Source organism: Hyperolius riggenbachi, chromosome 4 (assembly GCF_040937935.1).
Source record: "Hyperolius riggenbachi isolate aHypRig1 chromosome 4, aHypRig1.pri, whole genome shotgun sequence".
Taxonomy (NCBI): Eukaryota; Metazoa; Chordata; class Amphibia; order Anura; family Hyperoliidae; genus Hyperolius; species Hyperolius riggenbachi.
This window is the reverse complement of record NC_090649.1, coordinates 238,109,259-238,131,531: the sequence shown is the minus strand read 5'-3', so window position 1 is coordinate 238,131,531 and position 22,273 is coordinate 238,109,259. Positions and strand designations below refer to the sequence as shown.

Sequence of the window (22,273 nt, the reverse complement as noted above, 5' to 3'; positions counted from 1 at the left end):
GGCCCAGCAGGAGCGGCATGCAGCTGCACAGTCCACCTCTGAGGGGGAGGAGGAGGAGGACTTGGTGGAGGTCCCTTACCTTGCTGCTGATGAGGGAGATCAGCACAGTGCAGCTGAGTTGGTGCGGGGGTGGAGAGAGGATGAGGCGGCAGAGGAGGAGGATGAGGACAGCACTGCCGTCGATGTGCCAGCAGACGTGGCCCGCCTCTTCCCAATGGCAGCGCACATGCTGACGTGCCTGCGCAAGGACCCCAGGGTGATTCAGATGAAGCAGAGGGAGGACATCTGGATCAGCATGATGTTGGACCCGCGCCTCAAGGGGAAGTTGAGCCAGTTCCTGCCTCCTGCAGGAGGAGACCCAGCGCAACAAATAAGGAGCTTGCAGCAGGCCCTTGTTGAGCGCTTGGAGGAAGCCTTCCCCCAGCCTTCCACCCCCACTGTCCAGCCAGCACAGAGGCAGCAGCAGGTACCTGCATCCAGCAGCAAGCGCCCCACAGACCTGCTGTCTCTCAGCAATGAGCTCTACAGGACTGTAGAGGCTCCAGCAGTGACTAGAGAGGAGGTGCATGCAGCAGCATCCTCCTCCGGTCACAGCCAGCGCTTGACCCGCATGGTGGCTGACTACATGGGGTCCTACAGTGGGCTTGACAGCGATGCCCCTGTTGATCCCATGGAGTATTGGGTCAAGCGCCTGGAGATCTGGAGCGAGCTGGCGCAGTACGCCCTGGAAGTGCTGTCCTGTCCCCCTTCCAGCGTGCTGTCCGAGCGCTGCTTCAGTGCAGCTGGTGGCGTGGTCACCGAGAAACGCTCACGTCTGTCTCACAAGTCTGTGGACAGACTGACGTTTCTCAAGATGAACCAGGCGTGGGTGGAAGGCGAGTTCCTGGCCCCTGTTGTCGGCGAGAGGGGGACATGAACTGGCTGCCGGAATCGTTAATATGCCTTACCACCCTTTACCACCTCCTGGCTCCTGCTCACTACTAAGCCAGCCTGGTTCAGTTTGAATATTACGTCGCCTCGCCTGTAGCCACACATTTTACACCTACAGTGGGCTGCTGTGTACTGCCCTTCTGCTGTCTGTCTGTGTTTCCCACTGCCAGGGTACACAGATTTTACCTTCTGCTGCCACTCTGCCACCAGCTATTACGTCCAACAATAGCTATATGTTAACTTTGCTGTAAAAAAAAAAAAAAAAAAAAGTAAACCATTAAAAAAAAAAGTTTAAATTTTTCTGAGGTGCCCGGGTTGAAAACTGTGTTGTCCCAGTTGTGTATTGGCCACGATGTGGGCTGCACGATCGCTGTCTGGGATCTCCTGTTGTGTTTATTTACAGCCCTGGTATCACCGCTAGGTACCAGGGCTATTATGTCACGCTGCCTACCTACCTGCTGCCACACTCACACTATTCCTCCATTCCTCCTGCTGCCTGCTGCTGCTGTCTGTCTGCTGTGTTTCCCACTCCCAGGGTACACAGATTTTACCTTCTGCTGCCACTCTGCCACCAGCTATTACGTCCAACAATAGCTATATGTTAAATTTGCTGTAAAAAAAAAAAGTAAACCATTTAAAAAAAAAATTTTTTTTAATTTTTCTGAGGTGCCCGGGTTGAAAACTGTGTTGTCCCAGTTGTGTATTGGACACGATGTGGGCTGCACGACCGCTGTCTGGGACCTCCTGTTGTGTTTATTTACAGCCCTGGTCTCACCGCTAGGTACCAGGGCTATTATGTCACGCTGCCTACCTACCTGCTGCCACACTCACACTACTCCTCCATTCCTCCTGCTGCTGCTGCTGTCTGTCTGCTGTGTTTCCCACTGCCAGGGTACACAGATTTTACCTTCTGCTGCCACTCTGCCACCAGCTATTACGTCCAACAATAGCTATATGTGTTATTTGCTGTAAAAAAAAAAAAAAAAAGTAAACCATTAAAAAAAAAAAAAAAAAAAATTTCTGAGGTGCCCGGGTTGAAAACTGTGTTGTCCCAGTTGTGTATTGGACACGATGTGGGCTTCACGACCGCTGTCTGGGACCTCATGCTGTGTATTTACGGCCTGGTACCACCGCTAGGTACCACAGCCTACTATGTCTCGCTGCCTGCCTCATTGACTGCCTGCTGCCACACAATCATCCTCCTCCTGCTGCTGCTGCTGAATTTACCTCCTGCTGTCTGTGTGTTTCCACTGCCAGGGAGCACATACAATGGCGCTTCCATCATGCGCCACCAGCTATTTATTACGCTCAAAAATAGCTGCATTTCTTTAAAAAAAAAAGAGAGAGAAAAAAGAGAAGAAGAAGGAGGAGGAGAAGGAGGAGGAGAAGGAGGAGGAGAAGGAGGAGGAGAAGGAGGAGGAGAAGGAGGAGGAGAAGGAGAAGGAGAAGGAGGAGAAGAAGAAGATTTTGGACACAACTTCTCTTTCCACCTTTTTTTTTTTTTTTTTTTTTAAGGAACATCCCCACATAATCACTTGCTGTTGTTACTTGGAAAAAAAGATGTTTCTTGCATCATTCACCCCCAAAACAAGTGTTGGAAGCTATTTAAGGCCAATTCGAATAGTGAGCTCGAATTTCGAGGTCGAATCGAATAGTAAAAAATATTCGACTCAAATATTCGACCGACCTCGAATAATTTACTATTCGAATTCGACCTAACTCGAATAATAAAAAGGGGTATCCGAGCATCCCTAGTTCTGAGGTTTAGTAAGAAGACTTTCTATGCAGAGTTTATCTTAGAGAAAAATAGAAAAATTGCAAGAAGCATAATCTTCAGTGGAACATTTTGTGTGTCTTCCACAAGGCCGGAACGGGGTATCCGCTCAAGACGTACCGGCATACCGGCGGCAGCGGGGTAAAAATAAAATCTTTTCATATTTTCAAAAGGTAAACAATGGTCAGGGAACAGAAAACAATACTTTCCTAAGAATAAGGGAACAGGTCACTGGAAAATGGGATTTTCCAGTGCATGCACAGTAAAGACTGTGCTAATTCCATCACATACTCCTGTCAGCCTATTGCAAGCTGAGTATATGATTGACAGCGGACTCCACCCACTAGGGGTGGACCCCAGGGTTAGCCATTGACTGGCTGTTTACAAGGAACGGACTGTCTCGGGGAAATTACTTCTAGTTACTCTTTTAGTTATTTCTACCTCCTGACTACCTCTATTCACTTCCTAACTTCTTATACTGTATGCTGTACATAGGCTTATATGCCATAGGGACTGTACTAATTTAACATAGTATAGATGGTCATAAGAGGAAGCCTGAGCAATTCAAAAGGAATAGATCAAGAGCATGCAACGCTTAAGATGACTTACTAAAGATGGATTGCTTTGCTGAGGTAACAAAGCTAAGATTGCTGATGAACACACCTGTATGAGTTTATTAGTCAAATAAATTCCTTAAAGGGAACCTGAAGCGAGGAAAATGATTTAAAATAAACACATGGCGTAGCTGCAAATTAATATTACATACTTTCATCGCCATCAGTTCCTCTCAGAAGCTCACCATTTTCTTCTTACAGTGATCCCTTCCAGTTCTGACAATATTTTGACAGTTACCGTATTTTTCGGACTATAAGACGCACCGGACTATAAGACGCACCTAGATTTAGAGGACAAAAACCAAGGGAAAAAAAATCTGGTGCATTCATGGTGCAGGAGCATCTTATGGACCTCCCCTACATTATGTTCCCATTGTGCCTTCCTTGTACCTCTTGTGTTGCCTGTGTCCAGTGACTCCCTGTGCCCACTGTCCTCCTGTGACCAGTGTCCTTGTGTGTCTAGTGTATCCTGTGTCCAGTGACTCCTGTGTCCAGTGACCCCCTGCGTCCTCCTGTGGTCCAGTGATCCCGTGTCCAGTGACTCCTGTGTCCAGTGACTCCTGTGTCCAGTGACTCCTGTGCCCCCCTGTGTTCAGTGACCCCCTGTGTCCTACTGTGGTCCAGTGACCCCCTGTGTTCTCCTGTGTCCAGTGACCCCTGTATCCTCCAGTGTCCAGTGACCCCCTGTGTCCTCCTGTGTCCAGTGACCCCCTGTGTCCTCCTGTGTCCAGTGACCCCCTGTGTCCTCCTGTGTCCAGTGACCCTCTGTGTCCTCCTGTGTCCAGTGACCCCCTGTGTCCTCCTGTGTCCAGTGACCCCCTGTGTCCTCCTGTGCCCAGTGACCCCTGTGTCCTCCTGTGTCCAGTGACCCCCTGTGTCTAGTGACCCCCTGTGTCCAGTGACCCCCTGTGTCCTGTGACCCCCTGTGTCCTCCAGTGTCCAGTGACCCCCTGTGTTCTCCAGTGTCCAGTGACCCCCTGTGTCCTCCAGTGTCCAGTGACCCCTGTGTCCAGTGACCCCCTGTGTCCTCCTGTGTCCAGTGACCCCCTGTGTCCTCCTCTGTCCAGTGACCCCCTGTGTCCTACTGTGTCCAGTGACCCCCTGTGTCCTCCTGTGTCCAGTGACCCCCTGTGTCCTCCTGTGTTCAGTGACCCCCTGTGTCCTCCTGTGTTCAGTGACCCCCTGTGTCCTCCTGTGTCCAGTGACCCCCTGTCTCCTCCTGCGTCCAGTGACCCCTGTGTCCCCGTGTCCTCCTGTGTCCAGTGACCCCCTGTGTCTTCCTGTGTCCAGTGACCCCTGTGTCTCCCGTGTTCAGTGCCCCCTGGATCCAGTGTCCCCCTATGTCCAGTGATCCCTCTCCTCTTTCCCTGTGCGCTCCATTGTCCTCATGCATATACTTACAGCCGAAGACCCTTCAGGAAGCTCTGAGAGCATTGAGCCAGTAGATCTATGTGAGGTAGAAAAGCTCTTTCACCCCGCCTGGACCCACTGCAAAGCTGATTTCTACATGTCCGCCGCTCCAGCTCAAGGTTCCCCGTTCTCCCCACGTTCCAGCCTGCATGCGTAATGAAAGCGCGCCAGCGACGAATCACACAGTTACGCTGCCGTTGTATATACAGTACAACTACAATCAGGCGGGGGGCGCTGCCCCGGACCGCCTATTACAGCGCTGACTGCCATTCCGGCACAGATGCGCGCAGTGATTGGCCACAATGGTCCCACCCGCGAGACTATCGCTTCCTGTAATAAAACGAGCAGGAAGCAGAGAGCGCTGTGATAGGCGGTCCGGGGCAGCGCCCCTCGCCTGATTGGTAGTTGTACTGCGTATACAACGGCAGTGTAACTGTGCGATTGGTTGCTGGCGCCTCTTCATTACGCATGCAGGCTGGAACGTGTTGAGAACGGGGAACCTTGAGCTGGAGCGGCAGGCATGTAGAAAATGGCTTTGCAGTGGGTCCAGGCGGGGTATATATATATATATATATATATATATATAGATCTGCTGGCGCAATACACTTAAAGGTACAAGAAACGTCTCTGGCTGCAGTGTGGATTCCTGTCTGTCCAGATTCGCCCGCAGGCTTCCTGTTTTTTTTCCCCGCACCGCATACTGTGACATGGTATGCTGTGGGGAGCCGGCGGGCACAGCACATTCAAATTGGTGCATTCGGACTATAAGACGCAGGGACTTTTTCTCCCCACTTTTAGGGGAGAAAAAGTGTGTCTTATAGTCCGAAAAATACGGTATATATCAGCAGCTGTCAGTTACACCTGAATGTGCAAGGTAATGTTCATGTTTCGCTATGGCTCTAGTGGGTGATATTACAGTTTAACAGTGTGCTGACCAGGAAGCTGTTAGAGGGTAATGCCCATTTTTAAAATGGAGGATGGAGATTTCCATTGATCACAGTGGACAAATGGGAAGCAGGAGAGGAGAAAGAGAATGAGTATTAGACTACACAGGAGGTAAGTATGACCTGTGTATGGTTATTTTTACTTTTTATTTTCAGTTCAGGTTCTCTTTAAAGCTTGAGATGTTTGGGAATCCACTTTTGAGATGAGATATCTGCCGGCTATGGAAATGTCGTATCGTTGGGTGCAGCTATAAGCCGAACCGAAGGTGTGTTGTTGCCCATAGCAACCTACAAATTACATTTCTACAGGTTCACTTTAAGAACTGTGTTATGCACACAGACATCTGTAGTAATGTATCTTTTGCAAATCTCTAGGATAGTTACTGCTAATGTTGTTCAGTAGAGTTGCTAGCAACTATGTCACACCATCAGCTTCTAAAATCTCCATAGACTTTTATTGTAGCTGCTACATTCTGCTGCTTTGGAGTAGCAGATATACCGCTGTAGCACTAGACTGGAGCAGCTATGATAGAAGTGTATGGAGCTTTAAACCATATCTGAACTAACATGTGACTTGGTGAGATAAACATGTGTACATGGAGAAAGTTTACCTGTGTTCACTTTCCAGTTTTCTTTACTTTTTGCATTGAAGGAGTTAAAGTGTACCAGAGAACAAGAATAGCGGGCATCATCCAATGCAAAACAATCATTTATTTTAGTATCACTCCAGCAAGATCCAGCTTAACCAGACAGTTTTACAGTTACCAACAGCACCATTTGCTTGTGTCACCGTGCCTTTAACCTCCTGAGCGTTACACCGCTCAGGAGGGTTTGCAGCCGAGAGTCCCCCAGTATAATTTTTAAAGATCCCATGGCTGTAATAGCTTCAGCTAGCACTAGGCTAGCTAGCAGTGGTGGCCGGCATCCCCCCTCCCCCCCCGATTACGTTTGATCCCCCCGATCGCCTGCTAAATACATTGCCCAGCCTGGATCCAGCAATCCGCGCAGCCTCCCCAGACAGCTCCGCTCTTCTCTATGGGGAGGAGTGAACATGACGTCGTGGCGTCATGCGTAGACCCGATTCTCCCCATAGAGAGGACCGGAGATGTGCAGGGAGGCTGTGCGATCGCTGGATCCAGGGGGGGGGGGGGGGTAATGTATTTAGCGGGCGATTGGGGGGAATCAAACGTAATCGGGGGAATGCCGGCCACCATTACTAGCTAGCCTAGTGCTAGTTGAAAGCTATTACAGCCATGGGATCTCTAAAAATTATACTGGGGGACTCCTGGGGACAGCCGGCGGTATACCCGACACAGTGTCGGGCATACTGCCAGTGGCGGCGCTACACTGGGGCTTACCCAGGCTTAAGCCCCAGCTGACAAGCTGTCAGCCCCTGCAAAAGCCCCCCCTCCGCACGGTTGCCAAGCAGCAGGAGGGGTGGAAGCGGAGAGAAGAGGAAGCCGTGTGGACAGCGGCGGAGAAGGGGGCCGTCTCCCCCCTCCCTCACCTTGGGGCTCCCACTCTCTGCCTCGCTCCCCCCTCAGATATCAGTGGCTGGCGTCAGAAGACTCACTCTCTTCCCAGCGCGGCTGATCTGTGCGCCGATCTGGTCTAGGCTAGACCAGAGTAGCGGCGCACAGATCGATCTCTCTCTCCCGCACTGGGAAGAGAGGAAGTCTTCTGACGCCAGCCGCTGATATCTGAGGGGGGAGTGAGGCAGAGAGTGGGAGCCCCAAGGTGAGGGAAGGGGGGGGAGACGGCCCCCTTCTCCGCCGCTGTCCACACAGCTTCCTCTTTTCTCCGCTTCCACTCCTCCTGGGGACACCTATACACATGGTAAGTCCTACCTACCTATACTGGGGACAACTATATACCTGGCTACATATACTGGGCACATATACCCCTGGCTACATATACTGGGCACATATACCCCTGGCTACATATACTGGGCACATATACCCCTGGCTACATATACTGGGCACATATACGCCTGGCTACATATACTGGGTACATATACTGGGCACATATACCCCTGGCTACATATACTGGGCACATATACCCCTGGTTACATATACTGGGCACATATACCCCTGGCTACATATACTGGGCACATATACCTCTGGCTACATATACTGGGCACATATACCCCTGGCTACATATACTGGGCACATATACCCCTGGCTACATATACTGGGCACATATACCCCTGGCTACATATACTGGGCACATATACCCGGTACATATACTGGGCACATATACCCCTGGCTACATATACTGGGCACATATACCCCTGGTTACATATACTGGGCACATATACCCCTGGCTACATATACTGGGCACATATACCTCTGGCTACATATACTGGGCACATATACCCCTGGCTACATATACTGGGCACATATACCCCTGGCTACATATACTGGGGACATCTATATCATTATATGCATTTACTGGTGAAAGGCTGTCTGTCATTATGTGCATTAACTGGTGAAACACTATCTCTCATTGCATGCATTTTGTGGTGAAACGCTGTCTCTCATTACGTGCATTTACTGGTGAAAGGCTGTCTCTTATGTGTATTTAGTGGTGAAAGGCTGTCTCTCATTACGTGCATTTACTGGTTAAAGAGAACCCGAGGTGTGTTTAAAGAATGTTATCTGCATACAGAGGCTGGATCTGCCTATACAGCCCAGCCTCTGTTGCTATACCAAACCCCACTAAGGTCCCCCTGCACTCTGCAATCCCTCATAAATCACAGCCATGCTGTGAGGCTGTGTTTACATCTGTAGTGTCAGTCTCAGCTGCTCCCCCGCCTCCTGCATAGCTCCGGTCCCTGCCCCCATCCCTTCCCTCCAATCAGCAGGGAGGGAAGGGATGCATGCGGGGACTGGAGTTCTGCAGGAGGCAGGGAGAGCAGCAGACTGACACTATAGAGATAAACACAGCCAGATCTGACAAGCTGTTTGTCAGCAGCTTGGCTGTGATTTATGAGAGATTGCACAGTGCAGGGGGACCTTAGGGGGTTTTGGGATAGCAACAGAGGCTGGGCTGTATAGGCAGATCCAGCCTCTGTATGCAGATAATATTCTTCAAACCCACCTCGGGTTCTCTTTAAAGGCTGTCTCTTATGTGCATTTAGTGGTGAAACGCTGTCTCTCATTACATGCATTTACTGGTGAAAGGCTGTCTCTCATTACATGCATTTACTGGTGAAAGGCTGTCTCTCATTACATGCTTTTACTGGGGAAACACTGTCTGTCATTATGTGCATTAACTGGTGAAACACTGTCTCTCATTACGTGCATTTACTGGTGAAAGGCTCTCTCTTATGTGCATTTAGTGGTGAAATGCTGTCTCTCATTACATGCATGTACTGATGAAAGGCTGTCTCTCATTACATGCATTTACTAGGGAAAGGCTGTCTCTTATGTGCATTTAGAGGGGAAAGGCTGTCTCTCATGACGTGCATTTACTGGTGAAAGGCTGTCTCTTATGTGCATTTAGTGGGGAAACGCTGTCTCTCATTATGTGCATTTACTGGTGAAACACTGTCTCTCATTACATGCATTTACTATTGAAAGGCTGTCTCTCATTACATGCATTTACTGGTGAAAGGCTGTCTGTCATTACGTGCATTTACTTCATATTTTTTTTATGTAACTACATTAGCTGGTACAACTACATTACAGTTAGCCCCGCCCACAAGATGTCATGACCATGCCCACTCCTGTCGCCTCCCCCCCTTGAGTCCTGCCAGCCAGCCATTGTGCCCCTTTTGAGCCCCCCCCAAAATTCTGAAGCTGGAGCCGCCGCTGCATACTGCTAGGGAGGTTAACATCAGTTTGGAGGTGGGTGGTGGAACATTAAGGCCTTGTTCACACTAGGTACGTTTTTGTGTGCTTTTCAGAGCGCATTGCGTTGTTCGTCCTTTAAGTTATTAATTTTCCCATGTAATTAATGTGCCTGGTTCACATCTATGTGCTGCGCTGAGCTGCGTTACAAAAACGTAGTGTTGCATGCATTTCTGTGCATTGAGCTGTAAAGCGCACACCAATACAAGTGAATGAGTGCGCTTTTTTAGCAAATAGAGGCGTATAGAGTTTTTTACCCCTACATGAAAAAAAACACATTTTCATTTAAAAACAAATCTTTATTGACAACTGCTACAACTAGCAAAACATGCTGAAAAAAAACGCACCGCAACGCACTGAAACACGCACTAAAGCGCGCACAAACGCATACATTTTTTATCATGTGCTTTTACACGTTTCTCAACGCACTGTCTGATGTTCACACTGCATGCGTTCCGGACCAGTGCGGTCCGGGAACGCATGCTGCATGCAGTTTTTGCAGAAAACGCGCGGCTGTCCCATTCACTTTTCAGTGATGGGATCAGCCACGCAATGCATACAAACGCGGATGGCGTGCGTTCGCATGCGTTGCGTTCCGCATGCATGGCCATCCGCGTTTGTGATGTGAACTGCCCCTTAGAGTGGGGAAAAGGTACATTTTGTCAGTGATGCCCTTCACTGTCTTTCTAGGTTCATCTTTTATTAGCTCAACCAGAGCCACATTTCAGACTTTATTAGACCTTATCACTTGGACAGCAAATGAGCAGAATGCTTCACTGTGCAGTGGCGTAACTAGAAATTATGGGGCCCCATAGCAAACTTTTCATGGGGCCCTCAGAACTAGGTACTCTTGAGCAATGCCACCTGCCCCTACCCTATTAATATGAGTTGATTGGTCAATTTACATTCCCATGCAATGTACATCGAGTGTAGTCCTTGGGCTAAGAGACAAAGTGAGAGGGTGAAGAAACAAAGGAAAGCTAAAAGTACACAAGAAGTACAACCTGAGCCCCCTCTGCTCCAGGGCCCCATAGCGCTTGCTATGTCTATTTCTACGCCCCTGTCTCTGTGGGAACACAGGGGGCCTTATTTAATTCACTTTTTCTCCTACGTTTTCTCCTAGGAGATAATTTTTCATCTTTTGTTTTAAATAACTTTGCACTCTGCACTCTGCAAAAGAAAATATACAAAAAGGTGGGTATTTTCTTGCTTGCTGGTGGCTCAGGCATTTTATTGGAAATGTGTGAAAATATCACCTAAGAGAGAGGAAAAGTGAATTGAATAAGGGCCAGAGTGTAGTAACAGCCTGTCTAAAGGCTCATACACACATCAGACCATAGTCTTTTGAAAATGAAAGATCACAGACCAATCTTACCACCCTTCATGTAGTATGAGAGCCATACTCTACACAGTCTTTTCTATGGAGCTGAACTCCACATCAGAAAAAAATCTTTGCAAGATGCTGCACACACAGATGCTGTACAGACACAAAAGATCAGTATCTGCAAAAGATCTGTTCCTGCCAAAAATCCATTCCTGCAAATTGCAATGATAGTCTATGAGATCTGCTGATCATCATACACACATGATTTAAAGAGGAACTTCAGTGAAAATAATGTAATAAAAAAAGTGCTTCATTTTTACCATAATTATGTATAAATGATTTAGGCAGTGTTTGCTCATTGTAAAATCTTTCCTCTCCCAGATTCACATTCTGACATGTATTACATGGTGACATTTTTACTGTGGGCAGGTTATGTACCTGTTTCTAGCTGTTCTGGCCTTGCAGACAGTTGTAAACAGCCATTTCCTGTCTGTGAACATTGTTACATTGTGGCAGTTTGCCCAGAGTACCGTATGGTACCAGAGCCTCTTGTGGGAGGGGTTTCAGCACAAAATCAGTCATACAGCGCCCCCTGATGGTCTGTTTGTGAAAATCATTATATTTCTCATGTAAAAGGGGGTATCAGCTACTGATTGGGATAAAGTTAAATTCTTGGTCGGAGTTTCTCTTTAACTGACATTCATCTGCAGATCAGATCCACCAGGATGGATTTTCAGATCTGCAGATGATTGCTTGATCTGCAGATGAATGTCAGTTAAATCATGTGTGTATGATGATCTGCAGATCTCATAAACTATCATTGCAATTTGCAGGAATGGATTTTTGGCAGGAACAGATCTTTTGCAGATACTGATCTTTTGTGTCCGTACAGCATCTGTGTGTGCAGCATCTTGCAAAGATTTTTTTCTGATGTGGAGTTCAGCTCCATAGAAAAGACTGTGTAGAGTATGGCTCTCATACTACATGAAGGGTGGTAAGATTGGTCTGTGATCTTTCATTTTCCAAAGACTATAGTCTGATGTGTGTATGAGCCTTAAGTCTTTTACATTTTCCTTCATCCAGCAAAAACTTAAAGATCTGCCTGTATATATTTGTGTTATCCAGCAATGTCCGTATTGTGCTCTGCATTTCGCTATGGAAGTTAAAGTATATAAAATAATAATGACTTTTATTGTTGCAGATTAGTAAGCCCAATGAATTTGACATCATGCTGATGATAGAATTTGAGACTTACCATACAATTGAGATGACAAGCGTTGATGAGAGTGGTGTTTTCTACTCGCTGGCATTTAAAGACCGGAAACCCAAAGCCATGGAACCATACACTGATGATAGGAACAACATATTAGCCATACACATACTAGATGAATTCAGAAAACTCGTCAAAACAGTCCTTGGCCATTCAGGTAAACTTTTATATTTAAATATATATTTTGTATTTTAACTACAGTATATAATCGAGTATAAGCCGACCCAAGCATAAGCCGACCCCCCAACTTATACCCTAAAAAACAGGGAAAAATTATTGATTCGAGTATAAGCCAAGGTATATCCAGTATAGGTTAGCCAGACATAGGTGCTCCAGTATAGGTAGCCAGGTGTAGATCTCTGCAGTGTATAGGTAGCCAGCCATTGGTGCTCTAGTATAGGTAGCCAGGCATAGATGTAGGCAGTATAGGTAGCCAGCCATAGGTGCTCCAGTATAGGTAGCCAGGTGTAGATGTCTGCAGTATAGGTAGCCTGCCATTGGTGCTCTAATAAAGGTAGCCAGGTGTAGATGTCTTCAGTATAGGTAGCCAGCCATAGGTGCTCTAGTATAGGTAGCCAGGTGTAGATGTCTGCAGTATAGGTAGCCAGCCATAGGTGCTCTAGTATAGGTGGCCAGGTGTAGATGTCTGCAGTATAGGTAGCCAGCCATAGGTGCTCTAGTATAGGTGGCCAGGTGTAGATGTCTGCAGTATAGGTAGCCAGCCATAGGTGCTCTAGTATAGGTGGCCAGGTGTAGATGTCTGCAGTAGAGGTAGCCAGCCATATGTGAACTAGCATAGGTTTGATCTTTGCCTGGAGCCACCCGGAAAGGTTAGACACCCCGCTGCCGCCGCTGCTGCTGCTGTTATTTCAGGCATGGAGAGGGTACTCGAGAAGAGGAATGAGTCGGCTCGCGGCTGAGTCCCGCTGTTCCACTGATCCCCTCTCCTATCTAATCTTCCAGCCTGCGGGGAAGGGAGGGGGAGAAGAGAGGTGTGCATTGCCTGCAGGGGAAGTGGGGGCGAACTGCCTGCGGGGGAGGTATGCATAGTCACCTATACTCTCTCGAGTATAAGCTGAGACCCCCACTTTGGGACCACTTTTTTGGTCCCTAAAACTCGGCCTATACTCAAGTATATACGGTAGTTAACCACTTACAGCTCATTTCCACAGGCAGTGGAACTGTGTGCTCAGCAAGCAGTTAACAGGCAGCAGTGAGCAGTTACCAGGCAGCAGCAAGCAGTTCTGAGAGTTTGAGAGGCTTTTCACCGCCTATCAACTGCTCATGGAAAAGAGGCCTGAAGGTGTTTCCCCTTAAAGAGGAACTGTCGCAAAAATCTTAAAATTGAAAACACATACAGTACAAATAAGAAGTACATTTATTCCTGAGTAAAATGAGCCATAGATTACTTCTCTCCTATGTTGCTGTCACTTACAGTAAGTAGTATAAATCTGACATTATCGACAGGTTTTGGGCTAGTCCATCTCTTCATGGGGCATTCTCAGCATGGCCTTTATTCTTCATAAAGACATTCTCTGCAAATTATTAATACAAAGATGCTAGCGAGCCTCCCTGCTCGCTGCACACTTTTTTGGCAGTTGGATGGAGCAACTGCCATTCACGAAGTGCTTTTAACCTCCCGGGCGGTGCATTTCTGTCTGGAATAAGGAGTCAAAAGTGGTACATTTTTTTTCAAGAATTTTAGACCTCCAATTCTTAAAGGTGCCCATACACTCGTCAGATTGGCAGCAGACAGATAAGAAATGCATCTGATGATCTATCTGATGCGTTTTTAGAACATTTTTTACCAGGATAGAATTCCAATAGATTTCAGTTTGAAATCTGTTGAAATTCGATCTGATGGCATTTTTTTGCCATCAGATTTCCATTAAGGCCAATGCAAACTGATAAGCAATCTCATCAGATCGACCTAAATTTTCCACCCTGCTAGTTCGATGGAAATCCATCGAAATCGATCGAAATCGGCCGTCGATCGGTCGATTGGCCAACCGATTTGCGATCGATCGATCGATCGATCGATCGCGATCGATCGGTCGGCCAGAAAATCGGCTGAGTGTATGGGCTGCTTAAGTCTTAACTCACCAAAATATATCAGAATAAAGGCCTGGTAGACATTCTGCATATAAATAAGACTGGAACACAAATTTGCTGAAATAATTAAATTTATCAATAAACTGTAAACAATAGGAAAACTGTACAAATAAGGCAGCAAGCAGATAATTATACACTATGTACATACACGTATACTTAGTACACCTCCCGTGTATGATAAGTTTTAAAGCAGGGAGCAGCACAGAGTCCAACATTGCAGTCAGGGCAGTAGTGACTCCTTTCTGACTTTTATGCCCCTCTCATCAGTCTTGGAGCAGCAAACGACACATGTCCTGGCCGATGTGTTTTTTTGGCAGTGGGAGGTATGTGCTCCGGGAAATGACAGCCAGTGAGTCGCTCTGGATTAACGACATAGGAGGCACGTCGCCCCGTTCTGGCATCTGCTACAGTCTGGTACCTCAAGCAGATACATTTGCACATCCTCCATATGTAGTCCGCGTGTGAAATTGGCCTTTCACTGCGCTGCTTGTATAGTACATAAGAATTCCACAGACTCTACTCCAGAAGATTCCGGAATTTCTTTTTGTAGTACTTCTTCTGCTGCTTGCGGACTGTGGGATAAAAGGTCACTGCTTGGTCCGCTCTGTCCACTCCACCCATTGTTAGGTTGTAGTCCACCACAACCTGCGGCTTCTGAATTTCTTTTCCTCCTCTTATTCTGGTTCGGACTGTGGAGGTGTCGTGGACCGTGGAAAGGAGACAAACGTCTTTTTTATCCCGCCAGCGGAGAGCCAGCATCTTCCCTTTCTGCCAAGCAGCTATGTCCCCGGGTTTCAATTTCTGCTTCCCAAAAGATGTTGGCATCTCCCGCCTGTTCGGCCTAACTGTGCCGTAGGCATCAGTGCAATGCTTTATAAGGATCTCCAAGAGTTCCGGGGAGGAATAAAAATTGTCCATGGTGACACAATATCCCTTGTCCAGTAACCGCTCAGCCAGTGATAAAACTGAACGTCGCCACTCCATAGTCGTTGAACCGGGGATTGAACTTTGTTCCCTTTCCGGTGTACAAAACTGTGTTCCAGATATACCCGGTTGAAGACTCACACAGCATGTAAGATTTTATGCCAAAGCGGGCCCGCTTAGAAGCTATAAATTGCAGCCAGCTCAGCCTCCCCTTGTAAGCCATCAGGCTCTCATCCACGGATATATCCCGCTCTGGAACATACGTGGTCCTGAAGTTGTCCACCACCATCTCATACACTTCCCAGATTTTTTTCAGTTTGGGAGCAGGGTGAGTGGACTCCTCAAAGGTTTCATTATTGGCGAAGTGGAGAAATTTCATGATGAGCAAAAACCGATACTCGTTCATCACTGTACCAAACAACGGGGTCTCTATCATTTTGTTGGTGGTCCAATACCACTTATGCAGGGGCTTCCCCACCACTCCCTGCAGAATGATAAGTCCCAAAGATAGCCAAATATAAATAAAATTGGTGACTGGCTCCCAGGTCCTGCTTCTTGAAAAGGGGCGTCGTGGAGCAGCCAGTTGTTGGGTGGCATAGCGGTTCGTCTCCTCCACAATCTTCTCAATAAGGGCCTCATCAAAGAAGAGCTTCAGGTAGGCCAGGGGGTTGTGCTTACACATTTTCTTCAGGCCAGGCTCCCCAGTAAAAGGAAAATGGGGGGGGGGGGGCAGTGCCTGAGAAAGGTCAATGGGGCACCAGACCCGGACATCCCTGACCTCAGTGGTGATAGAATCACTCTCATTGTTGCTACCTGGGTCAGATGAGAGATCCTCAGGTGCGTCATTGTCGCTTGAGTCCGCCAGTGACTGCAAATCTCTGTCCTCCAACTCCACCAGCGATTCCGCAGTGAGACGCCTTCTGGAAGCTGACACCATAGCAAACTACAGGCAGACAGAGGTCGGTGAAAACGGCAGGCAGATAGTTGTCAAATCCATGCAGAGGTCAGTACAGGCAGTAGGAAGAGTAGTCAAAATCCAGGCAAAAATCAGTACACAGTAAATCAATCAAAGTCCAGGCAAAATCCGTGCAGGAAGAAGGCAGAGAGAACAGGCAAAAATCAGTAACAGGTATCCAATAATCAGCAATCAGCAACTCACAGATCAAAGCAAAGCTGCCACGGTCTCCAGAGAGCAAATGGCAACATTGAATTGAGTACAAACTAACTTGTATTCAATGCAATGCTAATGAAGTAAAATTGATACATAAAATGGCCACCTGTAAGCCATTTTGCCACACTCCCTTTGTTCTATACAGTTACACGTATAAGGCCACATACACACATCAGACCATAGTCTTTTGAAAATGAAAGATCACAGACCAATCTTACCACCCTTCATGTAGTATGAGAGCCATACTCTACACAGTCTTTTCTATGGAGCTGAACTCCACATCAGAAAAAAATCTTTGCAAGATGCTGCACACACAGATGCTGTACAGACACAATAGATCAGTATCTGCAAAAGATCTGTTCCTGCCAGTGGCGTCCCTACCATGGGGCGGCCAGGAGCGCTCCGCTCCGGGTGTCAGCTCCAGGGGGGGTGTCATCAAGGCCTCCCCAGAAGCCTTGATGACACAGGAGGGGAAGCAGCGCTGAAGGAGGGGTGGCAGCGTCGGCGGGGAGGGGGGAAATACCCCCCACATCTCCCTCACCTGGGTCCCCTCCTTCCGCGCTTCCCCTCCACGGGCGCCGGCAACGGGCACTGACAGGGCGGCTGATAGCCGCCCTCAGTTTACCCGAGCAGGGCTACGGGAAGATGGCCGCCGAAGCCCGCACTGGAGACAAAAATAGACGGCAAGATGGCCGCCGACGCCATCTTGCCGTCTATTTTTGTCTCCAGTGTGGGCTTCGGCGGCCATCTTCCCGTAGCCCTGCACTGATGACGCAGCAGGAGACGGCGCGGGACATTCAAGAGGAGCTGCGGAGGCTGCCTGGGACTCGGAAGACATCTGCAGGTAAGGTTTTTTTCTTTTACAGGTGCACCGGCCCGGCCACCCACCGCTGCTGCCCACCTACCCACCACTGCTGCCCACCACCTACCCACCACTGCTGCCCACCACCTACCCACCACTGCTGCCCACCTACCCACCAGGCTACCCACCACTACTGCCCACCTACCCACCACTGCTGCCCACCTACCCACCGCCGCTGCCCACCTACCCACCACTGCTGCCCACCTACCACCACTGCTGCCCACCTACCCACCACTGCTGCCCACCTACCCACCAGGCTACCCACCACTGCTGCCCACCTACCCACCACTGCTGCCCACCTACCCACCAGGCTACCCAGCAGGCTGCCCACCTACCCACCACTGCTGCCTACCTACCCACCAGGCTACCCAGCAGGCTACCCACCACTGCTGCCCACCTACCCACCGCTGCTGCCCACCTACCCACCGCTGCTGCCCACCTACCCACCGCTGCTGCCCACCTACCCACCAGGCTACCCACCACTGCTGCCCACCTACCCACCACTGCTGCCCACCTACCCACCGCTGCTGCCCACCTACCCACCAGGCTACCCAGCAGGCTACCCACCGCTGCTGCCCACCTGCCCACCGCTGCTGCCCACCTACCCACCACTGCTAGCAGGCTACCCACCGCTGCTGCCCACCTACCCACCGCTGCTGCCCACCTACCCACCGCTGCTGCCCACCTACCCACCGCTGCTGCCCACCTACCCACCACTGCTGCCCACCTACCCAGCAGGCTACCCACCACTGCTGCCCACCTACCCACCACTGCTGCCCACCTACCCACCACTGCTGCCCACCTACCCACCAGGCTACCCAGCAGGCTGCCCACCTACCCACCACTGCTGCCTACCTACCCACCAGGCTACCCAGCAGGCTACCCCCCGCTGCTGCCCACCTACCCACCGCTGCTGCCCACCTACCCACCGCTGCCTCCCACCTACCCACCGCTGCTGCCCACCTACCCACCAGGCTACCCACCACTGCTGCCCACCTACCCACCAGGCTACCCAGCAGGCTGCCCACCTACCCACCAGGCTACCCACCACTGCTGCCCTCCTACCCACCACTGCTACCCAGCAGGCTGCCCACCTACCCACCAGGCTACCCAGCAGGCTGCCCACCTACCCACCACTGCTGCCCACCTACCCACCACTGCTACCCAGCAGGCTGCCCACCTACCCACCAGGCTACCCAGCAGGCTGGCCACCTACCCACCACTGCTGCCCCCCTACCCACCATGCTACCCACCTACCCACCACTGCTGCCCACCTACCCACCAGGCTACCCAGCAGGCTACCCACCACTGCTGCCCCCCTACCCACCACTGCTACCCAGCAGGCTGCCCACCTACCCACTAGGCAATCAGGCTGCTCACCCTTCACCACCTACCCACCAGGCTATCAGCTTGCCAACACTCAAATCTGCTACCGATATTGTGTATTTTGTGGTCAGATCTGCTACCGACATTGTGTATTTTGTGGTCAGTTTAACTACCGTCATTATGTATTTTGTGGTCAGTTTAACTACCGTCATTGTGTATTTTGTGGTCAGTTTAACTACCGTCATTGTGTATTTTGTGGTCAGTTTAACTACTGATATTGTGTATTTTGTGGTGAAATCTGGTGCTGACATTGTGTATGTTCTGGTCAAATCTACCGCAAGATTGAATGATTTTTTTCTGGTCAAATCTGCCGACATGATTGAATGTATTTTCTTGTGAAATCTGCTCACATAACGTGTAATGTCTGGTGAAATGTTCTCGCATTACGTGTATTTTATGTTGAAAGCTTCTGACATTTTGTGTATTTTCTGGAGAAAAGCTGCGCAATGATGTGAATTTTCTGGAGAAAGGTTGACTAAAACTTGGGTGCACTTTTAAATTAGCTCCGCCCCATCCGGTCATAGCCACGCCCATTTTTTCGCCGCGGCGCGCTTCGCGCGCCGCAGGTAGTGTACCGTGGGGGGGTGTCTTTCAATACCTAGCACCGGGTGTCAAATGCCCTAGGTACGCCACTGGTTCCTGCCAAAGATCCGTTCCTGCAAATTGCATTCATAGTCTATGAGATCTGCAGATCATCATACACACATGATTTAACTGACATTCATCTGCAGATCAGATCCACCAGGATGGATTTTCAGATCTGCGGATGATTGCTTGATCTGCAGATGAATGTCAGTTAAAGGGGCACTACAGCGAAAAACTGTAAAATGTAAAATATGTGCAAACATATACAAATAAGAAGTACATTTTTTCCAGAGTAAAATGAGCCATAAATTACTTTTCTCCTAGGTTGCTGTCACTTACAGTAGGCAGTAGAAATCTGACCGAAGTGACAGGTTTTGGACTAGTCCATCTCTTCATAGGGGATTCTCAGCAAGGCTTTTATTCTTTATAAAGATATTCCCTAAAAAGGATTTAAACTATGATGCTGGCCAGCTTCCCTGCTCCCTACACAGTTTTTTGGCAGTTGGACAGAGCAACTGCTATTCACTAAGTGCTTTTGAAAATAAATATATCCCTGAGAATCCCCTATAAAGAGATGGACTAGTCCAAAATCTGTCACTTCTGTCAGATTTCTACTACCTACTGGAAGTGACAGCATTATAGGAGAAAAGTAATTTATGGCTCATTTTACTCCGGGAAAATGTACTTCTTATTTGTATATGTTTGCACATATTTGAAATGTTAGTTTTTCGCTGTAGTGCCCCTTTAAATCATGTGTGTATGATGATCTGCAGATCTCATAGACTATAATTGCAATTTGCAGGAATGGATTTTTGGCAGGAACAGATCTTTTGCAGATACTGATCTTTTGTGTCTGTACAGCATCTGTGTGTGCAGCATCTTGCAAAGATTTTTTTCTGATGTGGAGTTCAGCTCCATAGAAAAGACTGTGTAGAGTATGGCTCTTGTACTACATGAAGGGTGGTAAGATTGGTCTGTGATCTTTCAGTTTCCAAAGACTATAGTCTGATGTGTGTATGCACCTTTAGACTAGTTATCTTCTTTCACATGGTATCATGGGTTTGGAATGTGCTACTAGGGATGATTTGTCTTTCTTGTAGATAAGGATGGCGCTGTGTGAATCTCACCAGTCAAACTAGCCTTAAATTAAACAAGCTACTATTGAAGCAAAATGCCTCTAACAATAATTAACGACTGACTGATCTCATCCACTTAAATATTAATATGTATTCACAGGGTTGGACTGGGCCACAGTAGTACAGTTTTTTGCCTCGGTGGGCCCTACCTCCAGGTCTCTGGTGCCCCCCCCTCCTTGTCTGACAGAGCTCCAATTGCTGCCTGCAGCACAAAAATTCTCTTCTCAGTGCTGTAATCACTCATGCTGAGAGCAGTGGCGTAGCTAAGGAGTTGTGGGCCTCGATGCAAATTTTACAGTGGGGCCCCCCAAGCACTCTATACATAACAATATGACGCACCAAAACCTGCCAATGGCAACTACAGTGTCAGAGGTGCAAGAAGGGGATGGGAAATAGCTTGTTAATGATTACCACTATTCAAAGTATCTATAGAAGTGATTATTATGAGCAAAGGACCAATAGAGAGGTAATACTGTAGTTGAGGGAGGGCCCTTGGGGGCCCATCTGGCCCAAGGGTCCCGATGCGGTCGCAACCTCTGCAGTCGCAACCTCTGCAAAGTAGGACATTACTTTATATTGAAGGAGGGGACTCTAATCAAAGTTTTGCTGGGCAGCAGTGTCTCTGAATTACAATGCTGCTAAGATCATGTACATCTGGCCCTGTCCATAATACATCATGACCACGCCCACCTTTTGGTGCATGGTCACGCCCTTTTTTCACCGCAATCATGGGATGTGTGGGCCCCAGGTTGAAATTTCTTTGGTGGGCCCCCAGTGTCCCAGTCCGACCCTGTGTATTCATGTATTCATTTATGCTGTATTCTGTATTCCAATAGTTAACTTAGAGTTTTTGTGAGGATCCAATCAGGTTATTGGTAGGAGGAATGATTGTAATGTGTAATTGGGAGTATATAACTTCTGTTCCGAGCTTTGCAAGTCAGACATTGCTTTGCTATGATTCAGTGCATGTCTCCTGTACAGTAAATAAACCAATACTTTACTTCCAAGACATCGATTTGTGGTATTTCACAACACTACTTGTGGCCAAACAGATCATTTGTACTTTTTTTTTTTCTCCCTCCCTCCCTACCCCATGTGGCCAATAAGATCAGTTGTACTGATTTCATATCTCTCTCTCCCTCCCTACCCCATGTGGCCAATCAGATTAGTTGTGCTTATTTTACATATTATTTTACCTCTCTCCCTCCCTCCCTCCCGACCCCATGTGGCCAATCAGAATCTTTATTTTGCAGGTTTTTTTTTTTTCTCCCTGACTCCCTCCTTCCTTCCCCCATGACCCCACGCTGCCCCCCGACGTCACGCAGCAACGCCGGTCCATGTAACCGATTGGCCGCCGGGTCCCCAAAAGATCAAAGAGGTAATGGGGACTCTGGCGGCCGGGAGGGAGAAGCCTGGGTTCCGCTGTGCAGCGTGATTAGCGTGCAGGACCCAGGATTGCACAGCGCGGTGCTTTTCAGCCAGCCCGACCTGTGTTCGGGCTTACCGCTTTCAGCACACAAAGCGGAGCCTGAACACAGGTCAGGATTATCGCCAGGGGGGTTAAAAATAAAGAAAACCATGAGAACCCCCTATGAGAAAATGGGATAGTCCAAAATCTGTCGGTAATGTCAGATTTCTACTACCTACTGTAAGTGACGGCAACATAGGAGAAAATTAATTTATCACTCATTTTACTCTGGGAGAAATTTACTTCTTATTTGTATGTGTTTTAAATGTGAAGATTTTTGCTACAGTTCCTCTTTAAGGACCAGAGCAATTTTCACCTTTCAACGCTCTTCTTTCATTTGCCAATAACTTAATTACTACTCAGAACAGGGACAAGGTCCTCAGGCACCCAAGGCTGAGACACCAAAGTGCGCCCCTCCATCCCTCCCACCCCAGCCGTCACACACTGATTGCTATTAGACTAAGAGGGCCACAGGGCCCACAACCTCCCCAACACCTTAATATCTAGTTATC

The 22,273-nt window shown here is 48.4% G+C and overlaps 1 protein-coding gene across 1 annotated transcript in view; it reads left to right on the top strand.

Moving 5' to 3' along the window:
* Positions 1 to 22,273, top strand: part of LOC137571812 (cyclic GMP-AMP synthase-like) — a 60,737-nt gene that overhangs the window by 8,505 nt on the left and 29,959 nt on the right. The window contains exon 2 of the mRNA XM_068281489.1: positions 12,049 to 12,274. Coding sequence (XP_068137590.1) covers positions 12,049 to 12,274 — 226 coding nt within the window. The remainder of the gene's footprint in view (positions 1 to 12,048; positions 12,275 to 22,273) is intronic.